Source organism: Phocoena sinus, chromosome 3 (genome assembly GCF_008692025.1).
Source record: "Phocoena sinus isolate mPhoSin1 chromosome 3, mPhoSin1.pri, whole genome shotgun sequence".
In the NCBI taxonomy this organism is placed as follows: Eukaryota; Metazoa; Chordata; class Mammalia; order Artiodactyla; family Phocoenidae; genus Phocoena; species Phocoena sinus.
The window spans coordinates 26,968,075-26,981,404 of record NC_045765.1 but is presented as its reverse complement, the minus strand read 5'-3'; the positions used below and the strand labels follow the sequence as shown (position 1 = coordinate 26,981,404).

Genomic DNA, 13,330 nt, shown 5'->3' with positions numbered 1-13,330 from the left:
ATCTTCCCGGACCAGCACTCAAACCCGTGTCCCCTGTATTGGCAGGTGGATTCTTAACCACTGCACTACCAGGGAAGCCCCTCTTATTTAATTCTTATAACAACTCTATGAGGCATGCAGTTTTAGTATCCTCATTTTTTCAGATGAAGAAGGTGAGGCTCTTAAAGAGGTTAACTAACAGGTCCAAAGTCACATAGCTAGTAAATGGCAGAATCAGAATTTAGACCAGGCAATCTGACTCTAGAGCCCCTGGGCCTCACCATTATACTAGTTGGATAACATTTGAGAACTGTAAAGGCCCTCCCCGTCCTGATTATGTGAATGCTTTCCAAACATCCTACTTATTTGTTTATTCATCCCAACAACAAACATGTATTAAGCACTTATGATTGGCCTGATTTCCTGCTAGGTTTTTTGAGGCCACAGAAATAAAAGTTCCTGTACACTAAGGGACCACAGTCCAGTTAAGAGTGAGCTACAAGTAAACTATTGATATGTATTGTGGTAACTTTGATGGCTTAGGAGGCAAGAGCATTCTTAATTCAATTTGGAGAAGGAAGTCAAGGAAGGCTTCCTGGAGGAGGTGACCACAGTTAAATTTTGAAAGATAAAGAAGTGTTAAGTAGGTTTTTAAAAAAAGGGAGGCTGAGAGTGCATGAGAAAACATAGCATGTTCAGAAGACTGCAAAGTGGATCAGAAGCCTGGAACGTAGGGCCTGAGGGGGAAGTGGAAAGAGCCTATTAAGTGGGAATAAAAAAAGAAATTTTCCTAGCAGCCAGGCTTCCTTGCCTTTGTCACACGCACTAGGAAGATGATCCAAAGAGGAAAGCCAGTGGGTCCAACTTATGGCTGCTTCCCATCCCAGGAGCACGATCCCTCTGCTGGTTCCCCTGCTGGCAGCTGGCAGGCGAGTCCAAATCTGCTTAGTGTGCTCATCGTCCCAAAGTGACAGGAAGGGTTTGCTCTGCAGCTGTTGCTGCCATTGGTACAGTGATATCTTTAGCTGAGCATGGTTGCAGCTGGGATGTGGGAATTGAGGACGTTTTGCTGCTTTGCAGTAATGGCATCTGTGACCTTCAGATGTTTCCTCATGGGGGCTTCTGACAATAAGGACCAAGGATGGAAAAAATGGTCACCACTCTTAGGAAGCCTTCCCTGATTTTCCTCCACCCGCCCTGGCTGGGTTAGGCACTCTTGCAGGCCCTTAGCACCCTGACCAGTAATTACCTCCTTACTGGCCTGTCTCCCATGCTGTGTTGGGAGCTCCTCTAAGGCAGATTCATTTCTATGTGCTGGGCATAGGATCTGCATGCAGTAGGTGAATCGTGGTGAAAGGAGAAAGAGGATCCTGCCTAAATCAGCCTCCCTCTACAGCATCGCCTGGATCAGCACCGTGCTTTCAGTTTCAGTCAGTTGCCTTTGGGGAAGTGAGAGACATCCTCGGAGACAGAGGCCCTGAGCTAAGGGGCCCCTTGTTTCTTGCTTCACTTCTCTGATGACTTCAGCTGGAAGTGAGAGAGATTTGTGCACCTTAAATTAATATAGGCCTGGTGTCTCGGGGGTTCAGAGCTCTGATATGGGATAGGCAGCTTCCTGCAAACCAGAAGGCCAGATTTCAGGTCAGAGTGTCAGGAACAGCATGAGGACCATCAGCCTCAGGCTGTGAGAGTCAGGGAAGCAGGACTCTGAGTCTTGGAGGACTGGTCAGAATCAGCCTGTTTCTTCCCCCAGAAATTCCCATTCCTTCCTTCAGCCATCAAACTTTTGTCGAGTACCCGAGAGGCCCTCAGCACACAGACATTTACAAAATACAGCCTCTCTATGCAACAACAACAACAAAAGGCAAGCAAAGAGAACTAATAATAACTTTCTGAGTGCTTACTGTCTGCCAGGTACAGTTTTAAGCACTTTCCATGCATTAACTCGGTTAAGTCTCGCGACAACTCTGTGAGGCAGGTGCTATTATCATCCCTATTTCTTAGATGAGGAAATGGAGGCTCACAGGCTGATTAGGTCATTTTGCCCAAGATGCACTGGAATTTGAACCAGGTAGCTTGGCTCCAGAGTTCAAGCACTTAACCACTGCATTCTACTGCCTCCTGTGGACTATGAGGATTAGTAAGAGAAAGAGAAGTAAGCAGACAGTTGAGTAAGAAGTCACGCGTTTCATGAGAGGAGGAAGCGTGAACAAGAGGGTGGGAGGAGACAGGGCAGGGGGTGACACCTGCCCTGCATCACACAACACTGGCAGGAATTATTAGGTGAAGAAATTTAGAGAAAGAGAGAGTGGGAGGTTGAGAGGAGCTGAGAGATGAGCATGAATATGGAGAGGAAGGTAGACAGGGGCTGGAATCGCGAGGGCATGAGTACCAGGTGGAAAAGTTCAGATTTGTCCAGAGAGCGATGGGGAGCCACAGAAAAAGCCATTTCTGTTTTCTTCACCTTAAAAATTTTTAGTGTTTTGAAAAAGGCATACAGTGAGGACTTCCTCCCCTGCCCTCGTCTTGGGTTCATTTTATCACTTTCTTGAACAGAGAGAGCAGTGGGGCTACCTTCTAAGGAGAAACTGTCAAAATGCTCAGTTCTCCAAAATGAATGGTTTGCTGTCCTATTGGGAAGAAGCCTCTCCTGATCTTGGGTCATGGGAACCCCATCAATCCTGCCCCTTGTCTACTAAAGCTTCCAAGTTTCAAATGAAACTGGTAATGGACAAGGTCTTTGGTATCCAAGGAGTGAGGAATCCTCAAATGATTCCTTCAAATCCCAAGACAGCTGGACCCGGGAGAATGTTTTATTCATACATTTTAGAACCGACTCCACTTTGATAAATTTCGAAGAGAAAGGAGCTAGAGAGATCTCGGCATTAAGTATTGACTGTGCTTCGTCTTTTCCCAGGTCGTGAGAGCCTCTGCTCAGCATTAGTTGAATACATTTATTCCCCCGTAGCATTGCCCATTCAGCAGCATGGCTGTGCAACATTATGAGTCATATCTAGTTGGAAGTTAATTTCCTAATGAATGTGGACAAATGGGTGAACTTTGGCTCCCTTCTGTTTGCATTTGGATGACATGAGAGATGTGCCTCTCAATTCAGTTGACAAATAAGAGATGAAAACGTAGTCTCCTTCATCTGTCCTTGCTGCCCTGACCCCGTCTGGTGCTTGGTGGTAGTGGTGCCTAAGCAGGACCACCGTTGTTCCTCTCAGAGTCTCCATCAGCCCACCGCCCCCTCCCCTGTTTGTATGGACAACTGAGGTCCTCCATGTCAACGTCAGATGCAAAAGCAGCTTCAGGTTAGGACCTGTGCAAACATAACCCCTGTCCACAAACCCAGTGCTGCCTCTGCGAGCCTCCTGTCTTGAAAGTATACCATAAAGGTTAAGAGTGCAGACTAGGATGCCGTATTACTTTTTACTAGCTATGTGACCTGGGGTAAATTATCCTCAGTCTTTTCTTCATCTGTAAAATGCAGGTATTAATAGTACTTCCCTCACAGCGTTGTTACAAGAGTTAAATGCCTTAATATGTGTGAAGAATTTAAGGTACCGCTCATCGCAAGTGCTGTGTGACTATTTTGCTGTTACTAGTATTATTGATGCCAATCGGAATGGCAGATGCAGTTGAAACAAATCAATACCAAACAGGGAAAATCTTGTGACCTGGAAGTCACAGAGCTAAAGAGCACACTGTGGGTAACAATGGATATATGTGAGATTTCTCCCGCAATGACTATTTTCAAGGTATCATTGAATAAGCGGTACATGAATACCTTCTGTGCATATGTATTATATATCATACTATATTGTGTTATGTTATATAAACATTAAACAAATAGAGATAAGGCAAAATTCTCCCTTGACCCCTCCACGCCTCCTAGTCCCAGTGCCCTACCTCTCCTCACAGGCACGCATGTTGGTAGTTTGGTGCATTTTGTCCATACCTTTCTCTCTGTACATGCACCCAGGTAACATACCTCCCTTGGTTTCTTTGTTTGCTTGTTTTTTACTTAAAACACACTGTATGCATCTTTCCATACTTGACTTTTTTTCTTCACTAATACATATCATTAAACATATCAAAGCTATATCATATTTTTAAAACCCAACTACATAGAATTCCATTACAGATGACAGTTTGTCATTCCCCCTTTGACTGACATTTTAGTTTTTTTCAACACTTTGCTGATGCAACACACATCCTTGTTCATTGTTTTTCTAAGTTCAGTATCACAGGAAGTACACATTAAAATTTTCTTAATACACACTACCACAGTACCTCCCAGAAAGGCTGAGCTATATCAGTGTGACTCCCAGCTGTGTTCAAGGCTGTCTGTATAGAGCTGTGCTATGGGAGCCTATGATCCTCAGAAATCAGGTGAGCTTTCTGGTAGAAACTTCTCACCAGCGTTCTACAGGCTTCAACCTCCCTTGATTTATCATCTCACATTTTTGCTTTTCAGAATCCTTGAGCTTGATCTGATTGTCAGAGATGAAGATGGAAATATCTTGGACCCTGATAATACCAGCGTCATCAGCTTGTTCCATGCACACCAAGAAGCGACTGATAAAATCACAGAGCGTATCAAGGAAGAGATGGTGAGCTTTGTGAACTAGGCTTGGCCAAGTGAAGCAGGCTTTTAGCACATCATAAGCTTAAAATAATAATCTAATTAACCAGACTATATATTATTCAAAGGGACATCTGTCCTATGACCTGAGATCCTCAGTAACCACATGCATTTTATTGTGTTTTTGTACTTGGATCTTGATTCATTCCACAACCAGCCCCCAGGTGGTTTAATGCCAGGCAAGTTTCCTGTTCTCACGGACCTTTTATATTCCAGAGAGGAAAAAAGAAGAAATGTTAAAAATGTAAATAATTCCAGAGGGCGATAAGTTTCTAAAAGGCAATCAATTAGTGTTATGTGAATCAGAGTGAATCAGGAGCTATTTTAAAAGGTACCATCAGGAAAGACCTCTCCCAGGAGGGACATCTGAGACGACACTTGTATAATGTGAAGGCAGAAGGCCTGGGAAGATCTGGGGACAAGATGTTCAATGCAGGGAGATCAGCAAGTGCAAAGGCCCCGAAGTAGGACTGAGTTTTGAATGTTCAAGGAGTAGGAAGGTCAGTATGGATGGGCCATAATGAACAGTGGAAGAGTGAAGGCAATGCTTTGGAGAGGTAGGTAGCAGGAGCCAGTTCTCATAGGACCTAAGGGTCATAGGGAAGAGCTAAAATATTATTCCAACTGTGGTAAGAAGCCAATAAAAGATTCCAAGGAAACAATCTTTACAAGGTTAACATAATCTGATTTATATTTTTAAAAAGTATTTTATCCACTGTGTATTGTTTGAAAGCAACTTTATTTTTAGCTCTACTGGGATATAATTTTCATACAATAAAATGAATTCATTTAAAATTACAGTCTAATGGATCTTATTAATACGTAGTGTTGGGCAGACTCTACCACAACCAAGATATAGAATAGCTCCATGATCCTAAAAGTTTCTTTGAGTTCCTTTGCAGTCAACCCCCTTCCCCAGTCCCAAGCCCCAGGCAACTCCTTTTGTGAGACTATATTTTGTCTTTTCTAGAATTTAATAAAAATGGAATCATATGTCTTTTTTTATAAATTTATTTATTTATTTAATATATATTTTTTATTTTTGGCTGTATTGGGTCTTCGTTGCTGCATGTAGGCTTTCTCTATTTCCGGCGAGTGGGGGCTATTCTTTGATGGGGTGTGCGGGCTTCTCATTGCGGTGGCTTCTCTTGTTGTGGAGCACGGGCTCTAGGTGTGTGGGCTTCAGTAGTTGTGACACGTGGGCTTCAGTAGTTGTGACACGTGGGCTCAGTAGTTGTGGCGCACGGGCTTAGTTGCTCTGTGGCATGTGGGTTATTCCTGGACCAGGGCTTGAACCTGCATCCCCTGCATTGGCAGGTGATTCTTAACTGCTGCACCACCAGGGAAGTCCCATATGGTTTTTGTGTTTGACTTCTTTTACTCAGCATGCTGTTTTTGAAGTTCATGTTGTTGTATGTATTAATGTTTTTTCCTTTTCATTGCTGAGTTGCTATACCATTGACCAGTTGCCAATGGTATATATCATTGATCAGTTGTTGAATATGTGGGTTGTTTCTAATTCAAGGCTATTATAACTAATAACACTGTGAACATTTTCATATAAATCTTTGTGTGGGCATATGATTTTAATTTTTCTGGATAATAATCATTGGAGCATATATGATAAGTACATATTTAACTTTTTCAGGTACCAACATACTATTTCCCAAAAGGCCTGTACAATTTTGCATACCCATCAGCAATCTATGGGAGTGCCAGTTCCTCTACATTCTTGTTAGCACTTGATATTGTCAGTCTTTTAACTTTAGCCATTCTAGTGGTTGTGTAGTGGTATCTCACTGTCGTTTTGAATGTCCCTGAATGACTAGTGATTTTGAGCATCTCTTCATGTGCTTACTGGCCTGTACCATTTGTATCTTTTTTTTGTGAAGTGTCTGTTCAGATACCTTGCCCATTTTCATTGGGTTGATTTTTTTGACATTGAGTTGTAAGAACTCTTTGTATATTCTGGATACAAATTCTTTATCAGATACATGTTTTGCAAATAAATTTTCTCCCGGTGTGTACCTGGACTTTCAGTTTCTTAAGTGTGTCTTTCAAAAAGCAAAATTTTTAGTTTTGATAAAGTCTGTTTAAGCATTTTTTTTCTTTTATAGTTTGTGCTTTTTATGACACTAAACTTTATGTGGAAGTCTGGGTCATTTGTGGTATTTCCCAAGATCAAGGCCAAGAGAGTCAAAGTGACTTGACTCAGACAGCAGGAACTTTTGGTGGAAGGCCTGGATATAATGCTGAAATCTTTAGGCTTGAAACTTACATGATTCTTAATATTCAGGGCCATCTTTCTGTTGTCCTACGTGGTGCTGTGCTAATTTTCTCCATTTTCCTCCCTTTTCCTTCCACCTCTCAGTCAAAAGATCAGCCTGATTATGGAATGTATTCCCGGATCTCCTCATCCCCTACCCACAGCCTCTATGTCTTTGTGAGAAACTTTGTGTGCAGAATTGGGGAAGACGCTGAGCTTTTCATGTCCCTCTATGACCCCAACAAGCAAATGGTCATAAGGTAAGTGTTCAACATTGCCTGACTTCTCTGTATTCGGGAGGTTGGAGTTGGCAGAGCTCAGAGTGCCTTTTCCTTCCACCATCACTTGTGGAGAAATTCCCACCCAGTTGAGAAACAGTCTAGCTGAGAATGTGGAAATAACTTCTTCTTTTAGGGTGTGGGAGTCAGGTGGAAATGTTACTTTCACCACTTTTTTTTCCCCCAGAGTAGGGTTATGGTTACCCTGTAGGGTTTTGTAAACAGTTCTTTGATTACTGGAAAACAACCAGAAATAACAAGATTCAGACAGGTAGCACTAAATAGAATAAAAATACCTATTTTAAAAGGAGAGTTAACAAATGAAACAAATGAAACAGGGTGAAAACGCCCTGTCCTCAATGGCAGTAGCAGGCTAAGAGTGTGGGCTCTGGAATCTGTGTGGGTTCACATCGTGCCCCCACCATTTACTCTTTCTTGACCTTGGGCACGTTGTTAATCTTTCTTAAGCCTGAGTTTCCCATTTGCAAAATATAAGTGTCAACCTCACGGGGTCATTTCTTTTAGTTAGACTTTAATAAGAAAAAGCACAGGAAGCACAGGGCCTGGCACATGGTACTCCAAGTGGCAGTGGTTATCACTGTTACTACCTTAATTAATTGTTCTTGGAAATGGAAAAAGTAAGGGAACTTCCAGGTACCTCAGCTCGAAGAAGGGAAAACACGTTTGGGAATCTCCAGAGGAAAGACTTTGATGTACTTCTGGCCCCCACCGCCAGCCCTGGCGTCTGCTTGTGACTCAGTCCATCCTTCCTCCCAGGTGACCACTGCCTGTCCCCTCCAGTGGGCTTCTGAGCCAACACGTGGTCCTGTATTTGAGATCCCAGTTAACGCAGTACAGTGGAGCTGGGGCATGATCCTTCTGCTTCTATGGAGAAAATGATATCTTCTTACCTTGGTTGTGTTGATGATTAAAGGAGATAACATATAGTTCCTACTGAATTATAAAATTCACTTTAGAAAATAACGGCTCTCATGGAGACATTTAGTAAACATAGAGGGGCTGTCCATCTAAGAAGACGGAACTGAGGTCTCTATATGATCTCACATAATCGTCATTACTCCATGTGATTTGGGTGAGAAAGTGAGGCTCAGAGAGGTCAGGTGACTTGCTCAAAGGCACATATATTTATAAATGGCAGAGCTGAGCTGTCCACCCAAGTCCATCTGACTCCGAAGATAAGCTAGTTTCCAGTTTAGGCTGTCACCAAGGAAAGAGTTGTATCAGATATCCTCAGTGGTTCTCACCAGGGTCTTAGCACTGTTGCGGTGGAAAGCTATTCTTTATAGCAAACTTAAATCCCTAATTTAAAGAATGAGCCCAGCTCATCTGGCTAGGCCTCAGCAGACACTGTGAACAAGTGTACCTGCTCCCTTAGATCCCACTTTGAGATGGTCTGCGTGTCATAGGCCCCTTGCTGTTCCCTGTCAGCTGCTCCAAGGCACCTGTGACAAAGATCCCAAAAGCACTCCCTGCCTCTCAGAAAACACAAGGATTCCTCATGGCTGAATGGACAAGGGTGCCTGGCCTGCTGGCTCATCTAAGTGATGGATGGCCTGAACCAGCCCCGTGGAGGGAGGCAGTGGATCAGTGAGGTGGCAGCTCTGTTCCCCGATGCGCCACACCGAATGATGTGCTCGATGGGCCATGCCTGAGTGATGCCTCTGAGAGTGCCAGAGACACAGGGAAGCCCTCGGGAGAGTGAGGGCTGAGGAGGAGGGGGACAAAGGGGCAGAACCCCGCCCCCTCCCCTGCCCCGAGAATAAAGAAAAAAAGAGTAGAAAACAAAGAAAGAAGAGAAGAGGCATGATACAGGAAAGGGGCAGGGGAACTTGGAAGCACTCCCCAAGTCGGTCTGACTCTGGGTAGCTGTTCTCTCCCTAAGAAACCAAATTTCTCCATATTCCTGCCTTCCCTAGCCAGCGTGTACACACAGTGAGCCACAGGCAAGTTAGGGCATCCTCAGTGTGGCCCAGATGTGAGCTGGGGAGAATCTGGCTGGGACCAGCCTTTCAATATTGGGATGTACGATGGTCCGATTCCAATGGATGCCTGCAGAGATTTGGTTTGGGAAAGTTAAGATAAATTTTGATAGTACGAAAAAGAAAGCAGTTCAGGCATCAGGCCAGTGGCAAGGCTAATTTCCAAAAGGAGCTCAAGAAAGAGTGGGAATGGTTCTCCCTCTTCCCCTGAGGAGGGTGTCATGTGGAAGAGGTCTTACCTGTCTGGGTGCCAGTAGGCCTTCAGATTTACCACCCAGGTCTTCCTGGGCAAAGACAGATGGGGCCAGCTCAGCCCTCTAAATTGCTTTTCTGATTTATGATTCTCTTTCCCCTAGAAGAAAATTGCTGGTGCCTAGTGTTTAGACCTAGCAGGCTAGTTCTCTACTGGACATGCCACATGTGATTAAAGGTCCTGGGAAATACCCAGGTATTTCACTATGACAGTCCAGAAATAACCAATGGAAAATAATTAAAACAGTTTGGGGGTGGGGGATGGAGCCTTGGAGGCTTCTTGGTTATTTTGCTGAAAATTCCACTAAAAATTTTAGATCTTACTAAAAAAAAAAAAAGTACATTTAACTTGATTAAATTTTAAACATTGGTTAATCTGGGACAGTTTTCTTTTTGTTGTGAGTTCTATTTCCCCCTTGAACCTTGCTCAGACTGCTCTTAATAGTCTTCTAGGGGTGAGTGGAGAGAAAAAAACAAGGCATCAGAGAGAACAAACCTCTAAAAAGAAGGCACTTTGCTGAATTCTCTTATTATGCCTTTTTTGGGCTGACTTGGTTTTTGAGTCTCATTTTGTTTGTATCCTGATTCAAGATAACGGGCATTTATTTAGAACCAACTATATGCTCCTGGATGGCATGGAAAACTGAATGACTCAACTCAGCAAACTCTACCAAGCTTCTCCTAAGTTAAAGAATGCTAGATTTCCTGATCTTGTCGATGCAGCTAGACTGACTAGTATGAACCACACAGGGTTGTGTGTATGATTGCTAGAAGATGTGTATTGATAAATGATCAGATGTCAGAACTGTGTGACTGCCCTTCATAAAACCTGTCAGTGGGTTCTCATTACTATCAGGATCAAGTCAAAATCCTTGAATGGCCTATAAAGCCTACATGGGCTGGCCCATCTTTCTAATTGTTCTCTTACCATTTTCCCCTTGGATCTGTCTTTTAGGTGCATCAAGCTCCGTCCTGTCTCAGGGCCTTTGCACGCATGTTTGCTTTGCCTGAAACATTTCCCTTTCCCACTCTCTCTTTTTCCTGACCAACTTTATTTACATGTCACATCCTCAGCAAAGACTTCCCTAACCACCCAGCCTAGGCATGGTTCTTCTGATAATACATTCTCACAACATCCTGAACTTTTTCTTTGTAGCATGATTGCATATAAATAGTTGCCACGACCGCATTTAAATCGTTACTTAAGTGTATCTCAGATAATGGCTAAGGCCCTCTATGGTCCAGCACAGTGTGACATTCCTTCAGGGAAACGGTCCGACAGCTAATGGATAATTTAAAATAATGCAGATCTTTACTCAATCTTGAAAGGGGAATAGGGTGGGAAGGACAAATACATTCTTAATGCCCAGCAAAACGTACAAAAATCCTTTCCCTCTCACTTCTGCCACTCTTTGTCACCTCTACAGAGAATGCTGCTGCTCTTCGAAAATATTAAATAGCTGGGTTAGAATTTGCTTACTGGATGGCGGAGGGAAAGAGGTTGTGAATACCAAGTGTTAGTAATTCCTTACCGCTGCCTGTCTAACGTCTGTCTCCCTGACGGGACTGTGATCTCCTGGAGGGAGGGACAGACAGGGAGAGCCTGTCTCAGACACTCCCATGTCCCCAGTTGCCAGCTTGGTGTTGGGCTCATAGCAGAGGCTTGGTGAATATTTTTACCTTATGAACATTGAGACCTCTAGCAGTAATGGGTTGCCACCCCTCTTCCCACAGTGAGAACTACCTGGTGCGATGGGGCAGCAGGGGCTTCCCAAAGGAGATTGAGATGCTCAACAACCTGAAGGTGGTCTTCACGGTAGGTGTGCACTGCCCTCTTGTACCACATCCCATACTCACGGACATGATCTTGGAGATGGGGCTGGTCAGGTGCTCAGGAGGGAGCGTGGCCTTGGTGCAGAGCTGTGTTCTGGGCTTTCTGTAAAAGGAAGCTATTGGGAAGATGGATCTCCTCCTTGCTCTCTCTTCCTCACTCCCTATCTTACTCGTGTGTACACAATGCAGAGCACTGTGTAGACAAGCACAAGCCTCTTCCAGCAATAATGTCTACGTGAAAAACCTTTCCAAAATACATTAGATTAAAAAAGACCTTCCTAGAACATTGACTGCCTTGGTAAATTAGACATTCTGAACATAATTAAGTCATAGATGACTAAAGATCTTACGATTCCCTGGGATCATCCTTCTAAATACCAATACTCACCAGGCAAGACGTAACAGAGAAATATTGAAATCAGTTGCTATTTGGATGATTTATTTCTCAGAGTGAACTGGCTTTTTAGTTCTAGAAAGGAGAAACAGTGGAAAGAAGGAGATAAGAGTTATCATTTCCAGCAGAAACCCCTCTCTTCTGTTTTCACCGAGTGGTGTTCAGAGTATGATCTTAAGATATCTGAGGATATTGGTGTTTTCTGCAAGCGCCTCTGGGGAGAAGAGCATTTATGCGATTTTTCACTGTGTCACCTGTGTTAGCAAGAGAGATTACAGAGGAGGAGCGAGGGAGGGGTTTGGGCATTACAGAGTGACCGACATGCTGGATTACCCTACCTTGCTCCACAATAATTTTCCAGTTACAGGCCATTAAGTTCTATGTCTTATGTTATGTTACAATTAGATTGGAGTGCAGCTGATTTATTTTGTTTGTTATTTCCTGAAAAAATGGGCTAGGGGCATGGAAAAGATCATAGATCCTAATTGCTTAGACAAAGTTTTCTTGGCATATATAAATGTGCCTCGGCTTGGTGCCGTTTGTCTATTATTAGTTAGAAGGAGGAGCCTATTTATTTTCTTGATAAATAGGAGAGTCCCACGGGGCTTCCTGATTAAACCAAGAGACAGATGTTTCACAAGAGGGAGAGGGACAGGGAATCCATCAGTGGTTCATTTTGCAGAGAACCAATTCATGATGTAAACGTGCAGGAAAGGTCATCAGTAAATTTGTGTCGCTCACTAATAATGAGAATGTGGTCCTGCCTTTGTGGAATTCTGCCTGTGCCACCACCTCTTCTTCACACGGCAAACGAACTTGAGAGCCTTGGTTGACTGGTTTAATGGGTTGACACTTCCTTCCCTTGAAATGATGGGAATCTTCATTTCAGGACAAGGAACGTCACAGTGCTCTAGCTTCTTTTATTGATTCAAGTGCTACCCAGTGAGCACCTACTGTGTGTAAGCTCTGTGCTGTGTCTGGGGATACAGCAGTGAGTAAGCTGATAGGCTCCTGCCCTCAGGGTGTGATGGGGGGAATTCAGAAAATAATGGAATGAATAAATAAACAAGAGAGATCTTAGAAGGCAATCCATGCCATGTAGATAATTAAAACAGGGTGATGTGATGGCGTTTGACTGGGAATTACTTTCAGTTGGGCATTGAGGTGATGTTTTAGACATGAGATACTACTCGGCAGGCACATGCCTTGCTGGCCTCATTTCTCTTGTCTCTGGATGTCAGCTCTTCCTAGTCTCCTCTTTGGAGGCAGAGCCCAAGGAGCTGGCACGTGGGTTGGGCTGATGGTGGATTTTCCCTTCCGTCTGCTTTATGACCATTCACCCCCTGTGGCCCTGTAAGAGGAAAGCGCACATACCGCGAGGTTTCCTAAGACTTTGCCCAGTTTGGGGGTTGCTGCTAACACATGGGGGACAAGACTGAACAGTAAAAGGAACACTAATGAAATGACTAAATCAGGTAACGCATGTTTTAAGTTTCGTGTCTCAGCTGCCCCAAATGTCTGAGTTTTGTGAGGCCCGAGTGAGAATGATTGGGAGACACCGCAGACTGAAGCCTAGTTCTGAGATGGCCTGTTTATACACTCTCCAGAGAATGACCTGTGTTCAAGCATTTTTACTTTGCTCTCATAGCAATAAGCTTCTCTAGTACCAAGGGCCTCTGA

The 13,330-nt window shown here is 43.7% G+C and overlaps 1 protein-coding gene across 1 annotated transcript in view; it reads left to right on the top strand.

Moving 5' to 3' along the window:
* DOCK2 (dedicator of cytokinesis 2) overlaps nucleotides 1-13,330 on the top strand; it is a 408,621-nt gene that overhangs the window by 36,168 nt on the left and 359,123 nt on the right. Inside the window, exons 7-9 of the mRNA XM_032626471.1 lie at nucleotides 4,460-4,595; nucleotides 6,999-7,153; nucleotides 11,158-11,239. Of these exons, the coding sequence (XP_032482362.1) occupies nucleotides 4,460-4,595; nucleotides 6,999-7,153; nucleotides 11,158-11,239 (373 nt within the window). The remainder of the gene's footprint in view (nucleotides 1-4,459; nucleotides 4,596-6,998; nucleotides 7,154-11,157; nucleotides 11,240-13,330) is intronic.